General features: G+C 34.6%; 2 protein-coding genes across 12 annotated transcripts; one reads left to right on the top strand and one right to left on the bottom strand.

Annotated features, from left to right (window-relative positions):
- Nucleotides 1–246: 246 nt before the first annotated feature.
- Nucleotides 247–14,846, bottom strand: LOC101263241 (histone-lysine N-methyltransferase ATXR7). Of its 10 annotated transcripts, none has more exons than XR_011212302.1 (24): nucleotides 14,583–14,846; nucleotides 14,268–14,462; nucleotides 13,438–13,981; nucleotides 12,997–13,113; nucleotides 11,126–11,473; nucleotides 10,692–11,042; nucleotides 10,498–10,611; nucleotides 10,282–10,413; nucleotides 10,066–10,197; nucleotides 9,682–9,981; nucleotides 9,024–9,494; nucleotides 8,449–8,845; nucleotides 8,049–8,357; nucleotides 7,649–7,954; nucleotides 7,248–7,553; nucleotides 7,003–7,149; nucleotides 6,457–6,881; nucleotides 4,954–5,076; nucleotides 4,689–4,769; nucleotides 2,806–2,859; nucleotides 2,557–2,708; nucleotides 2,228–2,282; nucleotides 2,064–2,148; nucleotides 247–530 (listed from the first exon to the last, which is right to left on the bottom strand). XR_011212302.1 is itself a non-coding variant. In XM_069291179.1 (23 exons), exons 2-22 carry the CDS (start codon nucleotides 14,432–14,434, stop codon nucleotides 2,261–2,263), a joined length of 4,998 nt encoding a protein of 1,665 aa, XP_069147280.1. In that variant the 5' UTR covers nucleotides 14,435–14,462; nucleotides 14,583–14,846; the 3' UTR covers nucleotides 1,962–2,148; nucleotides 2,228–2,260. The 10 variants fall into 10 exon arrangements, 1 of the variants encoding a protein (XP_069147280.1); XR_011212304.1 differs by having other exon boundaries at nucleotides 2,074–2,148; XR_011212305.1 differs by having other exon boundaries at nucleotides 6,457–6,878.
- A 3,101-nt stretch (nucleotides 14,847–17,947) lies between these two features.
- LOC101243920 (uncharacterized) lies at nucleotides 17,948–26,177 on the top strand. Of its 2 annotated transcripts, none has more exons than XM_004228561.5 (11): nucleotides 17,948–18,363; nucleotides 20,673–20,914; nucleotides 21,058–21,185; nucleotides 21,593–21,701; nucleotides 21,835–21,874; nucleotides 22,758–22,847; nucleotides 23,111–23,210; nucleotides 23,301–23,440; nucleotides 24,045–24,147; nucleotides 24,251–24,999; nucleotides 25,646–26,177. In XM_004228561.5, exons 2-11 carry the CDS (start codon nucleotides 20,776–20,778, stop codon nucleotides 25,893–25,895), a joined length of 1,848 nt encoding a protein of 615 aa, XP_004228609.1. In that variant the 5' UTR covers nucleotides 17,948–18,363; nucleotides 20,673–20,775; the 3' UTR covers nucleotides 25,896–26,177. The 2 variants fall into 2 exon arrangements, with proteins under 2 accessions (XP_004228609.1, XP_010315782.1); XM_010317480.4 differs by having other exon boundaries at nucleotides 18,109–18,363; nucleotides 21,058–21,398.
- Nucleotides 26,178–27,964: the final 1,787 nt, after the last annotated feature.

Here is a 27,964-nt window from a genome sequence, read left to right as displayed (position 1 = left end):
TTCACAAATAACACAGTATAGTGACCTGTACATGTAAAGATTGACGAAAATAAATAGCGCATCACTGAAACAGTGACAAGATATCTCAACAACAACATCCCCGTGTAATCTCACAAGTGGAGACTAGGGAGAGTAAGATGTACACAAACCTTACCCCAACCTTTGTGAGGAACAGACTTTCAGATTGACCCTCGCAAGACGAGATATCTCAACATAACAACCAAATAAACTAAAAGGTACTTTGAATTCCGTGAAATTAATATGGTATATTATTATACTTGAAACGTGAAGGTATATTGTAATGTATGTCTGTACACGAGATATAGTTCCAAAAGAGTGCCTTGAGATTGCATAATAAAAGAACAACCGATTTTGAATTCTTAAGAGGAGGAACTCATCTGCAACTGTGATATCTACAAGAATACATGCAAGGGGCACACATTCGTCGTCCTTTTTTCACAAGAATGCGTAAACCCAGAAGTACGTGTATGCATCTGGTACCGCCTGACCAGGAGTTGCAAGGGAAAACCCTGAAATGACGTCAAAGTAGCAAAACAAAGTTACAAAGCATATTGGCCTAAAATGCTATTACTAAAATTTGCAGTTCTCACGTCCATTTTCAATTAGCATCAATTGGGTCCTATGACTTGTATGTGCATTGTATTACATCTTTTGGGATTTGTACGGATCCATATGCAATCACCTTCAAAGTAGCTCGAGTATATAATTCCTTAACAAGTAAAGCCTCTCTAACGAGGGTACATCCTACCCTCGTTAGACCCCACTTGCTATATTGCTAAAAGTAAAGGTGAACACAACCAAATCAATTGCCTCAAATAAGCAGGGAAGAGAGAAAGAGAGTGTGCAGAAAGCAGAGAGAGACGCACACAACAACAACATACCCATTGTGATCCCACAAATACCATATAGGGCGAATACAGTATACGTAGACATATGTGGCTCGAATCCTTCAAAAATGTTGTCGGGTGGGCATTGCATCCTTCAAGAGTTCTTTTTAAGAGGATCTAACATAGATGTGAGCTGTGGCAGCATTGTTGGAGAATCAAAGCAACATAGATTCCCCCATCTATACTAGAACTTCTATTTAAAAGATCTTCGGTCTATTTAACAATTACTCATAACTATAATACTTGTGACGCACTTGGATTGATTTTATGTATTTTGGAATATTAATTAGTAAGTTGTTTCATATTTGTTAGGTCAAACACTTGAGTTGTCATTCTAATATGTATAATTTAAATTCACCATATCCGTTATTCTTTCTCAGCATGCTTCTGTATATTTCTTTTGCTTTAACTACTGCAACACTATCCCCTAAAGAGCTTGCACCCACGAAATGAAGGTCTCACTAGCTGGCTGGCAAGAAAAAAGAAATTACATACAAGTAGCAACTCAAACATGTTTCTTCTCCTTTTGTTATACTGGAGAAATACTCGAGGATTTGTGGGAGCAAAATTCAAGACACGGTTGATGATGGGTTCATCCTTATATCCTATTTCAACTGAAGTACCAGGCTTTTTGTCTGCGACAGGATTCAAACTCAAGAAGCACGCACACACATCACAATCTGTATTCTTACTGCTAGACTGGCCCTGGAGCCTTTTAGAATAAAGATGAAGTACCTTGACATTTTTTACACTAATTACTATGTTTCAAAAGAATATCTCCCAACTCTTGTGCGGCTCTATTCCTTATAGTATGATCCCTGATGTGTATAAAGAATGACCAAAAAAACTTCATATTTTCCTGACCTATAGACAATACATATATTGCATCTTAATCCAGGTAGCTATACATTGGAGAACTGCTAGATTGTCTTAACTACAAAGGCATGAAGATTTGCATCTAGGGAGAAGTCATCCACGACAATTCAAAGGCAAAATATTCTGTTGAGATACATCGCAAATAGCGACAACTAATAAAATGCATATCAACACTAGTAGTGAAAGATGGCTGTATTCAAAAAACAATAATTCCACTACAATGTATAAATTGGGTTCTGCTTCTAGAAACATAAAAATAGGGACTGCTATTGACAATACCATTGCTTACAAGATGTACACGATAACGAACTCTGTGCAAACGGCAGCATGAGTGTCTTGGAAACCACAGGTCAAGAACGAACCCCTAAGAAGAAGAAAAAGGAGTTAGTAGTGGAAAACAAAGAGACAGCAAACAAAAGAATTTCAGAAGCAAATTAAAATACCTAACACATCAGATCTGGCATCTCTTTTGCATTTCAATTCATCGAGCCACGACACCTGATGAGACGATGCATATAATAACAAAATAAGGTTAAGGCATTGCTGATTCTTAAAAAATCTAGAAAAAGAAAGCTTAACTGAAATAACAGTGATGGGTATAACAGTCGCATAAACTATCATCTTGTCAAAGAGAGATTGTCTTTCGCTATTAGAACTAGCGTACAAAGGATTAAGCTAGCAATCAATTTCTTCCCCTGTGCAATACTTTGTGTTATATCTCACACACAATAAAATATAGATAAAAATTTGATCATCAACATAAGTCTTATACCTCTTAGAACCACAGTTACATGGAATCTTCTTTTCCTCGAAGGGGAACTTGTAGTTGTAAGTTATCTCTTCACCAGCTGCAATATGCCGCTTAGCATAGATGAAGATCTTTTTCTGACCCTCAACACTTATAACTTTTGTATAGCAATTTGGCTGCAACATATGTTAAGATCAAGCAGATGACATAATCGAGTTGAAACCCTATGATACTTCATGTCACACAGTAAAATTCAAATAGTAAGAAAATCACCTCACAAGAATGGTTTACGAATCTGGCAATACCACCACGTTTTGTCGCATCAACCTTCATAAAATATGGTCAGTTATTAAGAAATGGCCGCTCAATCTTTATGAAATTAACAATTTTTCAAAATATGCAACAAATTATGACTATTGGTTCAAGATCGGATAATTAGAGTGTTTGGATTTGGTTTATTTTAAGTGTTTTTAAGCCAAAATAGCTTTTAAGCACTTTTGGAGTATTTGGATAAGTCGAAAGTCACAAGTTAAAATTTCTAACTCATGGCTTATAAGTCAAAAACTAAAAGCCAATCCAAACAGGCTCTTAGACTGATTCCCAGCAAAATTGCATAAATTGGATAAGCATTCCTTTAGCTTTAGCATTACACCCAAAGCTATCACAACTCACTTGCAACCCCTGGTAATGTGAAAATTGCATCGACTATTCCAGAAACACACAACAGCGATTTTGATTACAAGATTAAGCAATGGCTTTCAAATTCAGCAAGAAAAACACCTAAATCCTTGGGGCCGTTTGGTGTGAGGGATTAGAAAAAATAATCCCAGCATCAAATCTCGTACAAAATTATGCAGTGTTTGGTTGGCCATATAAGAAAAATAATCACAAAGATAATGCAAAGTTTGTTCCACGGTGTTTAACTAATTACTGCACTAGCTATGCAGTAATCTATGTATCATTTTATGAGGGGTAGAATGTGTATATGGGGATAAAGTATTTAAAGACAAAGGTACTCTTAAAAAGCAAGTATTTCCTAAATAACATTCCTTGTCTTATTATTCACACTGGCTTGTGCTACTCCTTTTATCTTTTCTCCAGGTGGTTTTGGAGAACATCAACTTAGCGTGATTGATTGGTCACACCGCAATTTCATTTCTCGACATTATTAGTCAACAAGATACCTTGCACAGCAGTACGCAGACCTTACCCCTACCTCTAGATAGAGAGATTTTTGTTTTTGAGACAACTGGATAGAGAGGTTGTTTCCAAAAGATTCAACATTATTAGCCATTGCATAAAAGTCCATCAATATTATTCACCGCATAAATAGTCCTCGCATGTGAACCAAACAACCCCTTAATTTACAACCTATTTAAAACTAAGCTCCTTGGAGTACACATGCATGGAGAACATTATGAGAAGTTAAATTCTCCTTGATATCCCACCCCTTGGGTTCATCCCTTCCTCGACCCTGCGAAAATGCGGGATACTTTTTGTACCAGGCTCCCCTTTTTCAATCCCACGTCAAATCTTTTTAGGATATAAACAATTAGAACAAATATTGGACCTTTAACATGGTCTTTGGTCATGGAAAACTTAAACCTGAATCTCTCAAAAGTAGAAAAGCCAAAAAGCTATTTATCCTAGCATTAAAATTGATAAAATCTACAGTTCCAAAGAAAAAAAATTGATAGGATCTGATCACCTATTTTTGCATTGCTCTAATGCAATGAGATTTTGTTGTGAGTAATGGAAGGACTTATCAATGAGCTTCCTACAAACAGATTTTGGGACATAAAGAAAATAATGTTTTCTTGCTTCTATAACATGATCTTCTCAAACACACAGTACAGCAATAACATTTTAAGAACAATATATGGCAATCAAATTGGGATAACAAGTTATCCTAGCATCAGTTCGATCCAAGAGTAATGGTTTTTAGGATACATATAGACAGACAGAGCACAGCTAGAATAGAATTTCTACTTCATTTTGCTTTTGACCGACTTCAGGTTAAAAGGCATTTCATCCTAACATGTCTCCCCTTTCCAGGATTTGTATAAAAAATAATTCTATCCATAATAGAACATGAGAGGAATTCACATCATCAAGTAGATTCTATAAGAAATTGAATTCTCCAACTACTTCCTCACCACATAATCATCATCCAGTCTGAAAAGGTAACTGCTCCCAATTCCTATCTTTTCATAATAGTGCTCTCGTATATCAGATACCTGAGACTCAAAAAGGAGAGGAGTAAGATTTCAATAAATGAACACTTGAGACAGTGTTTCAGACAATCAAACAAAATCACTTGTACACAAATAAACAAAGTTATGACACCAAGATGTATGAAGAGAACTTGCGGCAAAAGCAGCAAGCTGGAATGTAATTGAGGTTTGGAAGCAATGCTCTTACACGACGACGTATCAGCTGTCCAACATATTCAATGACAAAGTCTTCAGCATCAATAGGCTCAAGGGCAACAAGACCCCAGTCATGTATCTTACTTTGTTGGAAGCGAAGGCGCTTCTTCCTAGCCTACAAAAGACATAGATGAATATGTAACTTGTATATAACCACAAAAGAAAAATATAACATATAGAAATCGCCCGTTCTGAGCACAAGCACAAGCATTACATTGAACACAATTTACTAATCTAACTCTTGACTTATTTTTTTGTTATAGATAGTTAATCAACAATCAATGCACAAAGTATATAAGTTTTATCAATATCCTTTTAATAAATGGGCATAATAAATTATTTCAGCAATGTTAACAATTCAAAAAACTAACAATGATAAAATATTATTGGACACAATTCAAAAAAAAAAATCAACGATATGGTTATTATTAAACGATTTCTAGTATCTTAAGAGGTTTTTTTAAGAATTAAGTTATTTTTAAAATAAAAAAGCAAGTCTTTGAAGCCACATAAATTTTCTTCTCCTGTTTTACAAAATAAGAGAGAACTAATATGATGCTCTCTATTAAATAATTTGCTTTTGTTATATTCTTGGTGATTCTTCCTTTATCATTTCTCCTTTTCAGTAATCTTTTTGGTGCATAATAGTTAAAAAGGAAAACTTATCCTTACATTATCTTTCAAACTTCAATATGATCTTCCTTTCCTTTATAGCTGCTAAGATGTTACTGTTCGCTAAGTTTAAAAAATCCTAAGAGCTCTTCATAGAAAGATTTAAGTTGAAATATGGAAGTGTTGTATAGTACCTCAATACATAAACATTCATTAATGACAATCAACATTTAAAGATCTATGGAAAAAAAAAAGTAAGAAGAGCAACTCAGATACTTACTAGACATAACTTTAAAAGAATATTTTTTAAAAAGTTAAAGATCTGTAAAAGATTAATGGGGAAAAACTGTATATGATCTTTCAAATGAATGTAAAATGATAAATGGAGCAATATATGTCATTCTTTGAAATGAATGTAAAATGATAAATGGAGTAATATATGTCAGCATTTGAATTAGAGATGAAGAATCTAAGTTACGAAAACCTAATTAAAATAAATTGCATGACCATAAGCTCCTCAAACTAAATTTATATGCATACTTGCCCCTTTTTAAAACAATAATGAAAATACAAATGTCACTGTCATGGTGCATATGATGTCACTGCCTTGAATGCTTTTGGAGCAAAACAAATGAACCCAAACATTGCTAAATTTATCAAAGTGCACAGGAGCCTTTATTGTTATTAAATGAAGTGAAAAAGAAAGGGTAAAACAAGGGATTATAGAAGAGGTAAGAAGGCTTAACAGTTAAATGCATTTCAAAAGCTGCAGGTGCGATCTATTTCCACAATAAGAAGAAAAGGAAGAATTTTCTCTCTTTCTCCCTTATTAATTGTAGTAAAGTAAAAGCAATACATATAACAAGGCAAATTCTCATGTTACCTTCAATTGAGTAGCTTTCAAGAGGTCAGCACCCTCGGCAGCAGCAAGGAGGTTGCGCAACTTAACCCTATTTGTTCTTGCAGAAATTCCCTTAGCATTTAACATTTGAGAACCATTAGCATCTGAACTAGCAGATTGAATATGAACAACCTTAGTTCCCCTAACACGAGCCCTTTCGGCAGGACTTGCCCTTAACGACCATTTACGCCACTCCCAACCATTGATCGAAGTTCGAGCACAGCCAACTGATTGTGAACAATGTTTTGCTATCCGGGATTTACCCTTCTGGTTCTTCTCTGGAGTAGCCACCTTTGTTGCAGCTTGGTTGCCAACACCAGTTGATTGTTTCTGAATTTTTCTTGAACGAGATGCTGTCAGATTATCCTCTAGTTTTCTCTTTTTCAAATCCGGTAATTTGGCTGCTGCTTCAATAACCCACCAAGACACATATTAATGAGGCAATAAACATGAGAGATCACGTGAACACTTATAACATTAGAAAAAGGAAAAATAGAGCATCAATTTAAATGAAATATAAACGCTAACATTTAGGAGTCTTCTTTGAACAAGAGGGTGGCTGCATTTCTTGAGTACCCAATTCCCTGTTCGCAACCTCAGACACCTTTCCATCACCACTGGAGTCTGCGGCAACAAAAGTAGCCTTCAGTTTACTGTGGCCTGTATTACTTCTCCCTGCAACACAATTTAGTACAGTATGATAAACATGACTAATTAATATAATGTCTATTCTAGTAACATTTCAGAAAACTGACTCAAGAAAACTGAAAGACCTCGGGAAACAGATGCAACTTTCTCTGAGATGGTGTTAAAATTAATAACCGATGATGGAGGAACAACTAAAGCCGCATTAGTGAATAACTCTTTGTGACAATCTTTCAATCCAATTTCCTCAACATGTAAAGCTGCATTGTCACCCTTATTGATCTCCGTTTCCTCCCCTAAGGGATCTTGCTTCGTTGACTTGTTAATAGTTCTTTTTTTGATGCCAATGTTTCCATCAACCATTCCATTATCACTGGAGACCTCGGTGACATTAGCAGCCTTCAGTTTTGTGCGGCTTGCATTTCTTCTTCTCGCTGCAAAATTTTAAACAGTATGATAAACATGTCAATAAATAAAATGTCCTCTTCTAATAAAATATGAAAAAACTAACTCGAGAAAACTGAAATACCTTGGGAATAAGACGCAACTTTCTCTGAGATAATGTCACAATTAATAACCGATGATGGAGGAACAATTAAAGACTTATTAGTCAACAACTCTCTGCTACAATCTTTCAGCCCAAATTCCTTAACATTTAAAGCTGCATTGTCACCTTTAGTGCTCTCTGTTGCCTCCCCCAAGAGATCTTGTTTCCTTGACTTGTCGATAGATCTCTTTTTGAAGCCAACATCTTCACCAACCTTCCCATTATCACTGGAGACCTCAGCGACAAAAGCATCCTTCAGTTTTTTGCGGCTTGCACTACTTCCCCTCGCTGAAAAATTTACACCAGTATGATGAACATCATCAATAATATAATGTCCATTCTGGGAACATTTGAAAAAACTAACTCAAGAAAACTAAAATACCTTTGGAAGCAGATGAAATTTTCTCTGAGATAGTGTTACAATTAGTAACAGATGATGGAGGAACAACTAAAGAAGCATTAGTGAACAACTCTCTACGACAATCTTTTGGCCTAATTTCAATGCCATTTAGATCTGCATTGTCAACTTTAGTGCTCCCCGTTGCCTCCACCAAGAGATCTTGTTTCCTTGACTTCTTGCGAATAGATCTCTTTCTAAAGACAATGTCTGGAGAAACCTCTCCATTATCACTGCAGACCTCAGCAACAAAAGTGGCCTTCAGTTTTTTGCGGCTTGCATTACTTTTCCCCGCTGCATAATTTAGTACAGTATGGCAAATATGTCTAATTAATATAATGTCCATTCTGGTAATATTTGAGAAAACTCAAGAAAACTGAAATACCTTTGTAGACAGAAGCATCTTTCTCTGAGCTCGTGTTACAACTAGTAAGCGATGATGGAGGAACAACTAAAGAGGCATTAGTGAACAACTCTCTGCGACAATCTTTAAGCCCAATTTCCTTCTCACTTGAAGTTGCACTGTCACCTTTAGTCTTCGCTGTTGCTTCTCCCGAGAGATCTTTTTTCCTTGACTTGTTAATAGAACTCTTTTCATAGCCAATGTCTCCACCGGGGAGAGGCTGCGATGAAGAGCCTAACTTTCTTTTAACCATCTTTTTCTTTCGGTAGTATGTATATTTCCCCACTGCTGTAGGTACCTTAGGAGAACCATCCCCACTTTTGCTTAATGCAACTGGAGATTTATCACGTGTCTCATTACCCGCTTTGCTTCTTGTAACCTGACAAAACAAAAGTAGCATTCAGAAGCATTAACTCTTTACACTGAGGAAATTTGATCTCTAAATTTAGGGGAAGAATCAACTCTCTGGACTGAGGGGGAAAAATTAACTCAGTGAAATGAAAAAAAAAAATTAAACTCTTTGAACTATATTTTAGAAAACCAACAATTGCACTCACCTGAGAATCCTCTGATTTACTACATCTCCTTGCAGAAGACGAAGTTGTCAAAAAGTTTCTAATTATATCATCAACAAGAAAACTTTTCAACTCCCTCAGTGCTTTCTCATGTACCCTCTGCCGGCAATTTGACAGGGTCGCATACCATATTATTCTCAAAATAGAATCATCAGACCTAGCAAGTCGAACTTTAGAAGTTTGTACAGGAACAGCTTCGCATTCAGGTGGTTGCAGCTCATCAGTCATTTCATTACTGGAGGCACTGTCTAAACTGGCAGACTTCTGAAATGCACTTGAAAACCAATCTGACACACGAATCACATATGGATCAATAGAGTTCTGGTGCAATGATTTTTTGCACGAGGAAGTATTCTGAATATCAACATGTGCTAAGTTTTCTGACACCAAAATGGCCTCAGAAGAATCATTTTGACATGCAGAGCCACTAAAAGTATTTGGGTCCTCAGCAACCTGCAGAACAGAACTGTTCATTGAGATGCTGCAGTTCATTATATTGCGGTAAGCATTGGCATCTCGAATTATACAGGGGAAACATTATCAGGTAAGGGATTACTTCAACAAAGTCTCTCCCCCACCTATGCACTTCTAGGGGAGAGGGATATAGTTTACACAGATCACAGCAAGTTCAAATATTCACCTTGATTATCATGCCGTCTTTAAGCAAATCAACTTTTCCCATCGCCTCTTCATACAAAAGACTAGTGAAATACTTCCCCAAGGACATCTTTGCAGACAAGTGGAGTTCATGCAATACTCTCTCAACGATAGGTTGTATACAATCATTAGCTTCAGGGTCTGTTGCATGACTGGATCTCGACAACACCCTCTCATCATTAAAAGGTGATGAAACTAAAGGCAAATTCACTGTCATATTCTTCTCCTCAAACCCTGGAGGGAAATCAAGATAACAGCCAAACGATTCTTGCTCCACTTGCAGCTGCAGAGTCATAAGTCCATCTGTAAGGAAGCACACACAACCACTGCAAATTGACAGGAAAAACATAAGCATAAAATAACTTACAACTTCAGTAGAGAGCTCCACGGTGCAATCTTTTGATGGCAAAACTAAAGGCAAATCCGCTGTCAAGTTCTTCTCCTCAAACCCTGGGGGGAAATCAACATCACAGGCAAAAGATTCTTGCTCCACTTGCAACTGCAAAGTCATAAGTCAGTCTGTAAGAAAGCGCACACAACCACTGCAAATTGACAGGAAAAACAACAGCATAAAAATGCGTACAACTTCAGTAGAGAGCTCCGCGGTGCAATCTTTTGATGACGAAACTGAAGGAATATCTGCTGTCATATTCTTCTCCTCGAACCCTGGGGGGTAATCAGGATCACAGCCAAAAGATTCTTCCTCCACTTGCAACTGCAAAGTCATAAGTCAATCTATAAGGCAGCAAAGATAACCGCTGCAAATTGACAGGAAAAACAACAGCATAGAAAACCTTACAACTTCAGTAGAAAGCTCCACGGTGAAATCTTTTGATGACGAAACTGGTGGCAAATCCACCGTCACATTCTTCTTCTCAAACCCTGGGGGAAAGGATTCTTCCTCCCCTTGCAACTATAATGTTATAGGTCTGTCAGTAAGAAGGGATACGCAAGCACTGCAAAATGACCCCAAAATAAGCATAAAAAGCTTACAACTTCAGTAGAAAGCTTTGTGGTGCAATTAGCATATGATACTGCTTGAATACTCGATTCAACCATCAGACAAGGAGGTGACCATAGTTTTCTCTTCCTCCACGCAGATGAATACTCTGAAACATGGTCATAGAAGACAGCATTCCAGATGCTATGCATGCAAGAATCGAATACTTTCCTGCAAACAACTGTATAAGAATCACAATAGTTCTCAAAGCTTCCAACAGATTTCGAGCTTCCTGAAGACTTCGAAGGGATTTCAGCAGCAGCAGATTCCCAGTTAAGAAGATTAGGAGCTTCTGCACTCCTCTCAGGATCAATTAAGGCCTTACTGCCACCACAACCTGCAGACTGTTCACATAAATGATAAGTAGCATGCAAGATTCGAAATTTCAATTCGACTCACTTCTATTTCATGCTTGAACATTATTTACCATTCTGGTACCAGGAGATGACATCTTGACAGACTGATTAATGACTTTCTTTTGATTAGTGACTTTCTTTTGATTAGCGGCTTTCTTGAGATCTTTCTTTTCAGAGATGCACTCTGAAATTGCATGGCTAACAATCTCATCGAGTAGAGTCCTACGGGCTGCTTTCATGATAACCATATGTAGCTGGGAGCATACTTCTTGAGAAATTTCGGATACAAAATCTTGTAAAGATGCAGTCTCATGCCCATCGGGATTAGACAAAAAGAGAGCTCCAGGGGTAGCCGTAGTCCAACTACTAATCAAAGATTTCAAACTAAATGGTCTATACTTACCAGCAACATGATGTACCTGCAAAAGTCAACATCAATGAGCAAGCACATACCACTTAGGTGTAGCATCACATAGCATGAAAGAGTTGGACAATCTCCAACAAATGCAAGCGATAAGGGAAGAACAGGTCAAAATCCTCAATTCAACACAAAATCAGTTAAAAGAAAACTTAATTTGTGCTTAGTTATCATAGCTCTTCTATGGGAACAAAAACTTAAAGAAACTTGTAAAACGTAAAATAACCTACTAGATGAGGCAAGGAGGTATTCATAGAGATGTAAATGTACCCAAAAAATAAAGTAGAAGCCCTAATTAACATTGAAGCAATTAGTTCAGAGACCTAAGTAACAATTAAAAGGAACTACTTAAAAGAGTAGAATTCTCTCGTGATTATCACTATGTTGCAAATGACTGAACTCTCCAGTTTTAAACTCATTAATAATTGAAACCATGAACTGTCTGTCCAACGGTCTAGAACCTAAATTAATAGTTAAACTATATGAGGCTTGAAAAACAGAGGGAAGCAAATTGAAACTCATGGGATAATTCAAAAAGGGGAAATAAAGTTAACTGATGTGAAGATTGGTAAAGAAAAGAGGATACTACTTCACAGAATTGCTTAGTTAATTTTGGGTTCAGTTCGAACAGTGCCGTGTGGAACAATTTATATAAAAGCACAATAGACTGCAAAAAGTTACCTTTCTCAAAAAAAAAAAAGTACAATAGACTAATACTTTGTAGATAGACCTTTCCAAGTTTTGAGAAGACCATTAACCAAGCAACAAGCACAAAGAATGTAGGAAAACTATGCCAAATTCAAAATGGCAAGTTTGGAAAATATCGGAAGATGAGTGAGAATATAATCCTACAGAGAAAATGGGAAGAGACTACGGGTTAAGTAAGGCCAACTTGACACAAGCAGGGAGGAAGAAAAAGACAACAAGAACAATAGAGATCCAACGAGCCCATACAGAAACACGAACAGGATGCTTTTTGGAATATGCAAGAAATTATGGTAATAGAACTTTGCACAACAGAAATTCTGAGAATTCACCTTTACAGAAATGAATCCTATTAAGTTCCCACTGTATGTACAACAGTATCACAAACAAAAAGGCTCCATTTCCTAGATTATTCGTAAAGCAATATAAACGGGCCACTCCCCACCTCCCCAAGTTTGCTTCTATAGTAAAAAAAAAATTATGCACTCATAGAAATACTTATATTAAGTCAAAAAGAGTTCTCCCATTTTTTATACTTCACGACTAAAACCCAGCCATATCTAATTTTAAAAACTTTAAGTGATCAGTAGCAGTGAAGCAGCTCAATCAAGGCATTCCACCCATCAAAACCCGATTAACTGTTTGACACATGTTCAGTTTACATATAGCCTATAGCTCAGAAAATCCAATTGTACCTTCAACATAATATAACAAACATCTTCCAACAGAGAAAGGCTGGGATAGTAGGAGAAACATCTGCACCATGTACTACAGAGCTAAATATAGGACCTAGAAAAATACTAGGGAACACAAACTCACCATCACTGAATCCACAATGTATCCATAATGACACCATGAATAAAGCTCCATAAGAGAGTGTGGCCCATGTTTCCTCCCTTCATGATCTTCAAAGAACCAACACGATTCTTCGTTGACCTATTTCACACACAATATTAAGCAAAGAAAGTCATAAGTAAGGGAATCGAAATTGCAGAAAATACAAGAAGTCTATTTGTTCTCCATCAAAACAATAAAAGTCTATTTGTTTCCTCCATATTACATAATTACATTTGTTACAAATTGTGACTGCAAGAAATTATATTTTTCGCCTCTACGAGAGTCAATTTCTTTTTCTTTTTTGGAGAAAAAGGTGACACCTCTAGGAGACACAAAGTTACGCACAGCGGCTTGAAGAAGCAAGTAATTAAAAAAGTATCACCACAGAACAACATAAATCCTTAAATGTAAAAGAGAAAGTACCGAAGTGGTAGACGGAGCAAGTGTTCCAGCAGAGCCAGTGGTAGCCATCTGTTGGTTCAACAAATGAGTTCCATGTTGAGCCACCGAGTTAGAATAGGGGGAAGTTGTTCGCAAATCCATTTCATTTCCTCCTGAATCTTTGGCAACTCCCATGGACTTATCCGTTGGTCCATTTGCACCAGAGGAAGAAACCATTACATAAGCAAATCCAGTCGCAACATGTTCAGGGAATTGATTGAAATACTTTAAGGGCACTGCATTCGAAATGGCCCCATTTAAGACAGGATAAACGTGAAGTTCTTCCGGCAAAAAACCAGTAGACAGACCCTCATACAACTGTTCCTTAATGTAAGGACCACACATTTGACCCTGTTCATTGACATACATCCATCCAGTTGCAAGTACAGCTTGTGGGTACACCATACTACTCTTGTCAATTGTTGAACTGCCACCGGCATCACAAGGCGTCGAAACGTTTTCACTCTCTCCATTAGACTGACAACTCATCTCAACACACAATGGTGAAGCAAAATTTTGCAAGCAACTGAAAATATCACACCAAACCAGAAAAACATAACAATTAATAAAAGTATAAAATAAGAGTTAAAAGGGTCAAAACACACCTAAAGTATTTCAATTGAGTATCATACTTGAGCAATGATGTGTGTTGATATAAAAATATAGTGATAGTACACATAGGAAACTCACTCACCTAACAGTTCATGTATGAAACTAATATTTTAGCTGTGTTTATCACCCTGCACCCTATAATAATTTGGTGTGTGAACACAAAACTAAAAAATACAAACTTTATTGAAAATGGACAATACCCAACAGTTAAATCCATCGTAGACACTACATCATCATGTTTTTCATCCTCAATAGAACCCATTGAAGTTATATCCATTCCCATCAATTCTAAAGACTTTAATCTCTTAAAAGGAGTATAATCCGTCTCTGTTTCACTTGATTCATAGCAAAACATCGAAGACACCATAACTTTCAACAACAAAAAATCACCAACCCTGAAAAAAAAAATGCAATCTTTTTTACACCAAATCGACCCCACAATCTAAAATTGAATAACTCCAAACATACATCGCAAATTAGAACAAAAAATCGAGATGGGTATGAAGAAAACCAACCGATTATAACTTTTGCTGATATGGGGTTGATAAAAACCGAAAAAATCCAAAGGATACCACTGCGATAACCCTACAGAGCAAATTTTGAATATATAGAACAAGAAACTCTTCTGGGTATGGATCAAATTGCATAAAGAAGCAACCCTTTTGAAGAAAAACAAAGATTTTGTGTGAATTTGTCTGTGGAGTATTGGTAAAGAAAATGTGTGAGAGAAGAGGGCAAAAGGGGGTGAAGAACAAAAGCAAATACTATATGAGATTAGATTATATGAATCTGAATTCTTGATTAAATGTATTTTTAAAAAAATCAAAATCAAAATTTTATTTTTTATTATAAATATGAAAATCTTATAAATCATGAAAATTATTATTAATTTTTCATTTTTTACATAATATTATCAAATGAGTGAATCGTAGTTCGTAAACATGATATCGAGATATCGTAAAATATTGTAATTGATAAATCAAATATTTTCATATTTTTTTTATAAATGAATATTTATAATTATAAAGTTTTAAATACGCATAATTTTATAAAGTTTAAGTTATATTAGGTTTTTATGATGAAATATTAATTTTTAAATAATTAAAAAAATTTAGATAAATAAACAATTCTCGTGAACAAATTGGTTTCATTTCACTTCCAAAAGTATAGGAAGAATTAAAGCCGTCAAAATGTGCTTAGTCGATGGGGCAGACCCAATCCAGCCCATTATTGGGGTATGATCCATTTAAAATTAGGGTTTATAAGTTTGACCCATATAAAAACAGGACTGTTGAGACTTAATTGGGGTTGGTGCATGGGCCGAAACTATTTGTTTAAGGGTACCTTACAACAATCTCACTACTATATGAGTCAATTACTTAATTGCATGTTATGTTGTAATTACGAATCTTACCAGATTTTGGTACGTCGGATAAATGTATCTCAGGATATATGAACTAAAAAATTAGGTTCATTTATTCTAGATACATTTTATTCGAGTGGATTCACATGTATCTAGGATACATACATAAATCTCTCGCCCTCGCCTCCCTCCCATTTCACTTGTGTATCTCGGATGCATCCACTATATACGTGTATCGCGTGCATCTAGTATTCTAGATACGTGTTAGTTACACTGGATTTTTTACCATTGTTATTAAATCAACATCATTGTTTGCCATATTTTGCTTTAAAATCTTTTCATTTTCTTGATGTATATAATTTGACGTTTGAAAAGAAAAATAACGAAAGAAAGAAAGAAACAAAAAAGGCTAGCCCGCCTCAGCCCTCAACCTTTCTAGGGTTGGATTGAGTTGAGTATTTTTAGGTCTTTCGAAATGAAGGATCAGCCCAGCTAGCCTATTAAATTTCTTAACCTACGAAACTTGGGCTAGGTGAGGCTGAACTGACCCTTTTTGACAAAATAGGAAAAAGCTTATTGTCTAAATTTATTCAGCTTATTGACAAAATAGAGAGAAGCAAAAAGGATCAAATTCATAATTATGTTATTCTGTTTTTGATAATGAGTATTATTAATTAATATTAAAATTATTCAATTTCGCTATTTGCATGAAAAATGATGGATTTAATTGTTCCGTCTAAAAATTGAGATAGTTTATATTCATTATGAATTCAATTAATTTAAATTGTCATAAGGTGATTTCATTTTAAAATTGAAGTTTCTCACCAAAAAAGATCTCATAACATAAATATAAGACTTTTAATTAAAAATTAAAATATACTTATCGTATCGTAACATCTTTAATGATCTATAGTAATAACAAAAAATAAGCCAACCTACTTTTAAATAAAACTTATTAAATATTTATTTTGAATTATTATTTTGAAGAACTTTTTTTGATGGGATTAGAACTCACCCAAAAGTAGATTTTTTTAATATAATTGGACATCATTTTTTTTTAAAAAAAAGAAATAAAATTAAGTTGGTAGTAATCCTTTGTGTAATTATGAAGCACTTACTGTGTACTTTTTATTTTTAAGATATTCAAAATTATATTAAAATCTGATTAGATTTAAATTTATGTATATAGGGTTTATTTTTAAAGTAGCGCATCAAACAAAATTGACATTAAGTGTATAATGTAAAAAACCTAATAAGTATTTATATTTTTGTGAAATAAGTTAGAAAATTTATAAATATATATATATATATATATATATATATTTTTTTTTCCTAATGTATCATTACATAATTAAAAATGAGACTCATAATATTAATGCCATATGTATGATTTAGCTTTTAATACAACCAAAGTAGTTATATATCATTTTAGTCATTTTATTTTATACAATTAATTTTTTTAGTGATTTTTATTTTAGGTGACTTTATTTTAATTTTAAAGAGAAGAAAAAGGAAATAAAATAGGACCACTAACCTCATCTATCAATTTATATTATTAGGTGTGAAAAAAATTGTTGGGAGAAATAAATGCTGAGAAAGTGAACATTGAGATCATTAATTATCCAACTAATTTTTCGGGAAAATGTACGAGTATTTTTAGACTATAATCAAAATTTTTGAGAAACATCTTAATTAAATTAATGTTCTATTACCTTCCATAAACTTATTTTTTATAATTTTATGTATCTTTTGTCTAACGCGACACACGTGTCTCAACGCAATTGAGACGCGTTGATGTCATATACGCCAAAAAGGTACACAAAATTACCAAAAAAAATAAGTTTAGGAAGTAATAGGACTTTGGTTTAATTAAGATGCATTTTTTAGATTTTGGTTATAGTCTAGGAAGTACTTGTGCATTTTTCCTAATTTTTCTTAAAACTTTTCATTAAAATTATTTTGAGAAAATATTTTTGAAGATTTTTCATTTAAATTAAAATTTTTATTCACAAAAATTCAATTTCCTTCAAAGTAAAATTAACATCCAAACAAACTTTCAAATATATTTTTAATTTCAGCTTTAATATTTCTTACAATTTAACAAAATATCACCAATCAAATATATTTGTTTGGAAAAAAAATAGTATTTGATAAAATAAATAAAATACATATACAAGCTAACTTGAATAAATATTTTATTTTATAAAAAGTACCTAACATTTCATATTTGTGATGGTAGGTGAGTGCCCAATATTTGAAAACAACATAACATTAAAAAACATTTTATTCTTTCTATATTAATTGTTATATTTTTCTTTTACATAATTTATAGAAAAGTCATTATATCTTTTTTACTTTATCTTTCTCTAATAGATTATTAATTTATTTAAAAATGAAATCATACTAATCTTATTTCAAAAATATTTATTAATTGGTCAAAAATGGAATAAAAATAATTAGAAATTTTCAACATTGTACAAATACTAAAAATATTAACTCTGAATGTTATTTTTGATTGAATATTTAAATTTAGTTAGACTCAAATATGCATTTTTCAACAATTAAACAAAAATTGAAAGACTAGCTTCTTTCCATTTTCTTTGCTATTGTGTTTTTTTTTCTTATTATTATTATATTACTAGTATAAGTATTCATTGGAAGCTCCATTATATTGTGACTTTTTTGCTAGCTTTGAAAAATTCTTTTGGAATTGTTCATATTCTGATTCTTTAGCTGTGTATTTTTCTGCATTTGTTATTCTCAAGGAAACCCCATGTTAGATATCCACCTTGGTGGTCTCATATCACTGAATTTGTCCCTTTTGCTTTAATCAATTCCCTTGAGATCTGTGACTTTGTAGAAATAAAAATTGAGTCTTTTCCTTTGTTGGGTTATGCTTAAAATTTCAAGATTCCTTCAGAATAGCTGTTGAGGTGAGTTAAAGGTTGAATCTTTAAAAAAAGTTTGATACTTTACTTCAGTTGTTAGTTTGAGTTTTGTTGATTGATTGATAAAGAGGGGTGTCTACAATTCATGAGGTTGTTGGTTTGAGTCAGCAAAAAGTATGGGAGGTTAATAATTTGACTCTTGTTGATTGAATGATTGCTTGAGTTTAATTGTTAAAGTTCATGTCTTTGTGGTTTGTGACCTTTTGATGGTCATTTCTGTTCTGTTTGTTTGATGAAAGATGGAAATAGCAGTATGTTAATTCTTGATTTGAGTTAGATTTTGGTTGAACTAATACCATTTGTTGTGAGCCTTGTTATGTGTAATGGTTTTGCTTGAGTTATTTTTTATGAATTCTCTCCCCTTTACTGGATCATGTTTAGATATTTTAGATTCCAGCTTGGTTTCCTTCAGAACAGCTGCTGAGGTGAGTTAAAGGCGGAAGCTTGGATTAAGTTTTGATCTTTCGTCAGCTGTTAGATTGAGTTTTGTTGATTGATTGATAAGAGGGGTTGCTCGGACGGTAAGCACCTTTCGCCTCCAACACTGAGGTTGTGAGTTCGAGTAAGCTAGGGAGCAAAAAAGGTGGGAGCTTACTGGGGAGGGGTAAAAGAATAAAAAAAATGGACTTTTGTTAATTGGATGATTGTTTGAGTTTGATTGTTAAAGTTCATGCCTTTGTGGTTTCTGACAATTTTGTGTGTTTTGTTTGTTTGAGGAAACATGGGAATAGCACTATAGCAGTATGTGAATTCTTATGAATAATGGTTTTGCTTAAGTTTGATTATTATGAATTTTCTCTTTCCCTTTATTGGTCATGCTTAAAAATTAAAGATTCCAGCTCCGTTTCCTTCGGAACAGTTGTTGAGTGAAGTAAAGGTTGAATCTTTAATGAATTTTTGATTCTATGCTTCAAGTGTTGGTTTGAGTTTTGTTGATTGGATGATTAGTCTGATTTTATTTCGTATGAGAATGTTATGAAATGAGTTTAAATGAAGAAGTGAGTATTTATATAGCCGACCCCAACTTATTTGGTAGTTGGGACTGAAGCGTAGTTGTTGTATTTGTTTGTGGGTTCTTTCATTCCCCTTAGTGGTTCATGCTCAAAACTTCAAGATTCCAGTTTGGTTTCCTTCGGAACAGCTTCTGAATGAGTTGAAAGGTTGAAACTTGGGTGAAATTTGCATTCTTTGCTTCAGCTGTTAGCTTGATTTTTGTTGATCGGAGGATTGCTTGACTTTGATTGTTGAAGTTCATGTCTTTACGGTTTGTGGTCTTTTAGTGATCATTTCTATTTTGTTTGTTTGAGGAAAGATGGGAACACTAGTAAGTGAATTCTTGATTTTTGTTGGTTTTAGTTATGAGTTTGATTGAACTAATACCATCCGCTGAGTGAGTTGAATTGTTTAGTTTGTGTTGATTGGTTAATCATTATCAGTCTGTTTGAGTATTTGTTTGCTTTGGGTTGGATGTTTTTTTTTTTCCGGTTAGTTTGGTGACTGTTTCTGGTTTCGTGCATCTATGGACTAGTTGATGTTACTTGTTGGAAGCCGAGTTGGCGTTTTCCCCCCTTTTTGTGGATTTGGGCAGAGTTAATTGGACTGTAGCATCTGTTATCTTTTACCTACTTAGTTATGCTATGTGGGAGAGGGAGGGGCCCAATCCCATTTTCTCTTAATTTAGTAGTATTTGTTAGTGCTTGCATAGTATCTTATTCTTCAGTTTGCAATACTACTAGTTGCTTCATTTGCTCAATGTACTATTTTGCTGCCGTTATTTTCCTTTCAATCCTGTTTTAATTACACTTCTTGTGAGCCGAGGGTCTGTCGGAAACAACCTCTCTACCTCACAAAGGTACGGTTAAGGTCTGCGTAAATCCTACCCTCCCCAAGCCCCACTTGTGGGATTACACCGGACATATATTGTTGTTGTTGTCGTAGTTATGCTATGTGGAAAAATCCCTGAAGAGTAATATATTGGCTGAGTTTATGTCTTCATTGTACACAAAGTCTTAGAATTTCTTGGATCGCGGAACATGTATTATTTGTATATATCATATTTACCTTATTCTAACACTCAAGATTTGAGTGCTCTTTCCCTTGTTTGACTGAATTCCTCTCTGATAGATTTCAGGATTAATCATTTAATCCATTTTATGTGTAATAATGCATGACATAGATACATATCCCTTGAATAATACTTTTGTTTTTTCAGAACTTCAAATTCCTGCTGCGACTAACTCATATGAACACATCCACGCAGCTTTTCTGAAAACATCATTTTCATATTTTTGTAGGTCCATTCATACTTGGAACACCAAAAGCACTTAATTCTTTTATAGCTGTTGCGGCTTTTAAAAATTTGAGAGAAGACAGCTCTGTTTGCCTAGGATATGCAATATGAGAGACACTGGTAACATCTCTCAGTACCGAGCAAAATTGGATCAGACGTTGTCGTCTCATGATCTTGTAAATGATGACTTACTTAAGAACCTTGTCAAGAATCAAATGCTACGCTCGTCAGAATGTGATCTTCAAGGTTTGTTCTTTGTCACTTCGAATCTAGGTTTTACTTTAATGGGAAGTCACCTAATTCTATAACCTAAATCATCTAACATATACTAAGCAATGATGCATTCCGCGATCCTCCCCCCTCGCCTCTTTTTTTCTTTTGGTTTGCAGAATGTAGTGACAACCTGGTAGAGCGAAGAACCAAGGAAGTGGCAAACTTCCTGAGCATGTTAAGGAGTGCATCTGTAGCTGATAATGAGAAGGCAAAATCTTCTGAAGCAGCTCATCCTGTTTGGAAAGTAGGCTATCTATCACATTCGTAGATTATCTTTTCCAAGCTAATTCTCGAAACTCTCCGCATACCAATGTCATTGTGGCTCTGAAACTTATTTGAAGCATCACGTGTTGGTTGTCTTTGAAGGGGAGCCTTTTCGTAACTGGTAAAGTTGTTGCCGTGTGACCAAGAGGTCAGAGGTTCGAGCTGTGGAAACAACCTCTTGCAGAAATGCAGGGTAAGGTTGTGTACGTACAATAGACCCTTGTGGCTATGGATCCTCCCCAGACTCCTGCGCAGAGCAGGAGCTTAGTGCACTGGGCGGCCCTTTTCTTTTACATGCTGGTTGTCTTTAGCAGCACCAAAGTCTGCTTCTTTTTTGGAATGCATGTATTGCGGAAGAGAGTAATGCTGATTCTCCTTCTTTTGCAGGTAAAACAAGATACTGAAGACTACCGTGTTATGTATCGAGAGGGACCCGAAGGCACTCCCTTCCATACCCTCCTTGTTGAAGGCTATGTAGATGGCCCATCAGATGTTTGTAAGATAGATTAAAATCTCAACTATTTTGCCTTATATTCACAGTTGGGGTGGTTATTAATCAACGTCACCTCCAGAAAGTTCGTGTTGCGTTAGTATTGGACAACTTTTGTGATAGCAACTGTCTGTTTCAGGTTTATGCATCTCATGGGGGGCAGAGTTCTACAAGAAATGGTGAGGATCCCATATGCTAAAGACTCTTGCCTTATTTTAGTATCCTGTCATGTTTAGCATACAATAAAAACTATTTAGGGAGCTGTTTGGATAAATACTTGATACAGATGTTCGCATTGTCTGCCGAACAAACTGACTGTAGTAGGTGGAGAGAGCTTTTGAACTACAAAACTTTTAGTTGTAATGGTGGTATTGTATTTGTATCAGCATACTATTGTGATACTATTTAGTTCGACTGCAAGCATTAGGTTAAGAAAAACAGTATAAGTTTGGCAGATATGAGGCTGGTAAAACTGGTGGATATGTCAACAACAACATACCCATTATATTGCCAGAATTTTTTCGATTGTTCTCTGGTTAGCTAGATTTTGATAAAAGAAAGGCGGCTAGTGATACAAGAACATTATCCAAGTATAGAATGACGAAACCAGCCCCACAAGTGGGGTCTGGAGAGGGTAGGATATATGAATACCTTACCCTTACCTTTGTGAGGTAGAGAGGCGGTTCCATAGAGCAGAATTGCAAGAATAGTATGACAATAATAAATTAGAAAGATACAAAACAAATGAGATGACGAGTAGTAATACATACTGAAGAATAAGAGACTACGCACCTACTAAATATCACCCTACCTCTCGCACATAAAGTGTGACAGAACCCGGCTATTCACTAGCCTTCTACCCTTATTCTCGACCTCTAAACCTTCCTATCTATGGTCATGTCCTCAGTAAATGTAATTAAAAAAAACTTGATGCGAAATAAAATGTCAGTGAAGTTTCAAATTATCTTAACATGTGCATTGAATATATGCTAATTTTCCTTGAATACTGGTTCAAGGGATAGTCTCAACAACTTGTGTTAATACTCCTCGTTTTCACATCAGGTGGCCGCAAACCACAATTCCAACATTTAAGATCGCAGCCTCCGAGTGCGTGCAGAAGGTCAGAGAGGGTGAACAAATATGTCTAGTAAGGTCTGTCATCTTATACTCCCTCCGTTATAATTTGTCTGTCTTAGTTTCCGTTTTTAGTCCGTTCTCTTTCCTTTTTACGTAAGACCACAAGATTAATGGGCGTTTCGCAAGATTCAAAAGTCGTCTTTATTTCGTTTAACTCCATGCCATGTCAAAACCAGAAATACAAATTGAAATTGCGGTAGTAGTAGTTCGTAGATGCTTAATTTGTTCTTCTTATATCTTTAATATGCTGATATATGTTTTAACTACTTGTAAGTTAGGATGAAGCTTTCATGGCCATTGTCAGCAAGGGAGGCACTTGTACATTTCTTTGTATTTGAGTACATTCAAGATGGTCTGATAGTAGTGCTTCTAAATTCGGTAAGCTTGTGAAAGTCCACGACATTTTTCCGTTAACATAGTTGTTCTCGTCATCATTAGAGTAACTGGTTGTTTTGTGAATGTCTCCAGATCTCTGATGTAGATACCGTTGATAGAAGCACTCATGGGTACTCGAAAGACGGAATACCACTCCCGCAGGATGTAGTACGAATTGACGTGGTGGGAGGTTTTGCTATCCAGAAAGTTACTGATAATCGTAGCTACTTCAGGTAACTTTGGATTTCTTATGTATTAAACTTAAAAGCACTTATTGTTGGCATCCGAGACAGAAAATAAAAACTTTCAATAAAATATCCGAGAACTCGAAATTCATCGTGTGTCCTTAAGGAATTTAATCCTCTCACTGTATCCGAGGTTTTGGATTACTTCTTCTCAGTATACGTGTCACTAGAACAACGGTACCTAAAACGCCAACGACTTTGTTGAACACTAAGACGGCAACAAATCACACAAAGACTCGATAGTTGTTTGTTAGACAAATATGCAGAAGTTCAGAATTTTCTACAAAACTGATGCTAGTCCACTGAATTTATAGCCAACGAGGACAGTGAACATGTGCTATTGTGCCTTATCGAAAAAGTCACAACTCATTACCCATTCGATATGAAAATGTGCTATTCAAAATGCATCCTTTCTCTTGGAGTCGTTCGGGAGAACGCTTCATTTCATCATTCACACCTCTTAAAAACTCAACACTTAAAGCAATTAGACGACATATGCAGTATTATCAGCTTCGAACGCTTCTTGTTGCGTTTTCATGCTAGCCTTTTCCATGTAAATTTTCTCTCTTTTTGTGTTTATCAAATTTTACAGGACTATAGCAAATATGGATATCAAACTGGACTTTGTTCCTCCTTCATTCATAAATTTCATTTCACGGCAGCTCGTAGGTGCTGGCTTCAAGCTTTATAAAAAGGTTAATGCCAATTCTGATATTGTTTATTCATTGGAACAACGATGCTGATCAAAGCGATATTTTAGCTCTCTGGATAGTAATATACTGTTCTTTTTTCTTGCAGGAAGTAGCTTCGGTTGCCAAAGGTGACGAAGATTTCAGCAATGCTCTAAAAGATCCACTATATGATCGGATACGAAAAGCACTTTATTCAGATAGTTTACCTGATGACAATGGGGCATTAGAATTACAAGACCTCAAGGAAGAAACACATGCTAGTCTCGATGAAGGGGCAAGAGATAGCAATGGGGCTTCGGGACTGCAAAAGGACTTCAAGAAAGATGCATGTCTCGGAGTTGATGAACGGACAGGAGATGGAAATGGTGCTTTAGAGCTACAAGACTCGATAAAAGACGCCCATGTTCATCCAGATCACGTAACAAGAAAGAATGTTGAAGATAAAAAAGGTCATAGTGAAATTGAGGAAATTAATGAAGACACAAGTGAAATGATTGAAAGTTTAGATGAGAATGACGAGAAAGTCAGGGATTCTCCAGATAATCGACTTGTAGATGTGCCTGCCAACAACAAGATGGTCGTGATTAGATCTGAGGTTCGACAAGCTCTGGGAACTTTGGAGAAGGCTATTTCTATCATAAGGGATTTTGGATATAATTTGGAAATTAGATCTGTTTCCGGAAACACTACTGTTAAGTCTTTAGGTGTAGCAGAGGATGGACGGAAAGACTCAAAATCATCAGAAACTGATCAAATTCATGGAACTCGCATAGCTTGCGCTGAATCACCCGGAAAAGAATTATCAGAGGCGACACGTTACGAACACAGGAACAGCTCCGCTAGTCATGGTTCCAGGTAAAATTTTGTTTGCTTAATAGCAAGAGGCTATAATACATCATTCGTGTTACATTGGTTTTAGAGAAATTAAATACTCCCTCCGTTTTAATTGTTTTTGTCTGGTTTTGATTTGACACAAATTTAAGGAAGTAAAGAAGACTTTTGGATAGTATGGTTCTAAACTAAAAATATGTAGAATGTATCAAAATACCTTCTATCTTGTATTATTAAACATTTAACGTGGAAAGTTAGAATTGAAGAATTGCCAAAAAAGGGATAGAGACATTCTTTTTAAACAGACCAAAAAAGTAAGAAAGACAAACAAATTGAAACCGAGGGAGTATATTTATTTGCAAAACATGCTAGCCATTTAGAGACTTCTACAACTTCTTTACCATAGAAAATCTTGAAGTTTGACTTATATATGACAAAAAAAAGGTTGCTCGGACTCTTCAAAAGTATTGTCTACAGTATTTGTGTCAATCCTCCAAAACCTATCCTTTTTGGAGGATACGACATGGGTGCACCTACATTTCTGTGGAGTGTCCAAGCAACATAGATTCCGAGAGCACTTAATCTTTGTGACAATGCATTTCCTATGATAACGCCTTCGTTCATATACTAGATGAGTTTCTCTCAAACTTGACGTAACTTTTTTCTCCAGGCGTATAAGTTCTAGTTTGTGCACGAGGGAAGCTAACCACAACACGAAGATTGCTCCTGCATCACCGGATGATTATGTTGAAATAATCTTAGGCGAGACACAACACGTTGCTGTACATGTAGACCAAATGAAGGAAGAAAATGTCGCGTCTATCCATGGAAAAAAGAATGGTATAAGAAAACGAAAACAAAAACGAAAACTACCATTTTACTGCTGCTTGAATTTCAAACCAGGACAAGTCAAGAGTTAAAAAGAGCATTTTTGTTCACAGGAGAATGCAGCTATAGTTTACTTGTTACTACAGATGTAAAATTCTTATGTAATTTAAGGGTTAATACCAGAGTGTGTGTTCTGTGTACCTGTGTTGCTCGAACCTTCCAAAGATGTTGTAGCATCTGCGTCAGATCCTTCAAAATTTGCATATCTTTTGTAGGATTAGACATATTTTTTTCGTAAGAGTCCGAGCAATATAGTTTTGTACAACATAATTTAACTCACCTTGCTCATATTTATAATAATGTAATGTTAAACATGATGGTGACAATACCACAAGTATCTGAGAAACAACAACTTGAAAAGCCTTTATTGGTTGTAACACTCGTATTTAACGATAAATAGAGCAGTGTTGATTTAATTTAAAAATAAAATTTAGATTAGATAGTGATCTTGTATAATGAGATAGTTATTTAAAATATTAGACGATCAATTTCGTTACAATTTCATAGGTAAGCAATTCATAATGAGTAAATGATCGTTTATTGGTTATAATACTTATATGTAATGATAAATAGAGTGATCTTCGTCCACTTGTAGATTTGATAGTAATTTTACGCAAAAAGATAGTAATCTGAGATATCAAACGTTCAATTAAGTAATTTCACATGTAATCAATCTAAATTGATTGTTAATTAGTTATAGTAATCATATTTAATGATAAATAGGATGGGTTCGACTAATTTTAAACGAAAATCTAGTAATTTTATTTGAATTTGCAACAACAAATAAGTAAATTGTTATACTTTTAAGAGCAGTTGCTGAAATTTTCTTAAAAACAATTAAACAAGTTGTATTTCTTTTTTATTGCAATTGCTGAAATTCTCTACAAGTACAAGTCTTCCAACTCACAGTCTGATTAATAAAAAGTATGTTTTTATTCGCAAAATCATCACATGTGATATCTCGATGCACAATCATCCCAAATATAACAATCGTTAGACTCAACTCATTCGCCGTTACAATCAACTAGTATTAATATTCAATCTCGCATTAATGATGTTGAAGAAACCTGAAAATATTACAACTTAGAACAAAAATATTGCAATCATAAAACAAATTATATTGAAATATCACAATTGTTGTAAGTTATTCAGCAACGGCTGAAATAGATATAACGACAATTTATTCAGCAACAACATTTAGCAATTCTTGTAAATTACTGAAATAGTGATATTAGTTATTGAAACTTATTATATATCAGTAGCAAGAACAATAATACAAAAATCAAATTTTTAAATGAATAATACACACAAACAATACCTATTAACTTGTTAAAATGATTGAAAATTGTAAGTTAAAAAGTAATTCCTAAAATGCTTAGACCTTTTAAATCACATGTTAAATTAAAATTGGAGATTTTCCCTTCTCAAAATTTTCAAATTCTAATATAAAAGAAGAAGAATTAGAAGCAAAAAAAATGCAAAATAGGTCATCCAGGCTATTTCGATTTTTTATTTGTTCATTTCGTCAGGTATCTGGATCAAAAGAGCAGGACGTTGGAAGAGAAAAAAAAAAACTGATTTGGGGGTTTTCCTACCCTTTTATAAATTAGTTTTTTTGATTAAATTTGGGTAAAAGTGTGTAATTTTAAAAACTTGAGGAGTTATTTAATTATTTTTAATAATTAATTAAAAATTTGTCACCTATTCTTAATAATTTAGTGATGAAGATTAAAAGAAAAAAATGTGAAAAGAGCATGACATTGGGAGAGAAAAAAAACTGATTTGGGGATTTTCCTTATTTTAGAAATTAGGGTTTTAATTAAATTCGAGTAAAAGTGTAAAAATAAAAACTTGAGAACCTATTTAATTATTTTTCAAAATTGATTAAAAAATTGTCACCTATTTTTAATAATTTAAACTAGAGCCACTCTTTTTAGATTTCAACACTTTTTTGTCACCTATAATTCATTCTTCAAGTTTTTGGTAAACATTCTACAATTCTACTATTACAATATTAAAGTCCTAATAAATAGTATTTTGCAAGTTACACATAAAAGTTATTTATCTGGTGTATAAAATTTAAGCCTGATATATATAGATA

The sequence above is a fragment of the Solanum lycopersicum genome, chromosome 1 (genome assembly GCF_036512215.1).
Source record: "Solanum lycopersicum chromosome 1, SLM_r2.1".
Lineage (NCBI taxonomy): Eukaryota > Viridiplantae > Streptophyta > Magnoliopsida > Solanales > Solanaceae > Solanum > Solanum lycopersicum.
The sequence above is the reverse complement of the archived record's forward strand: the minus strand, read 5'-3'. Positions and strand labels throughout refer to the sequence as shown.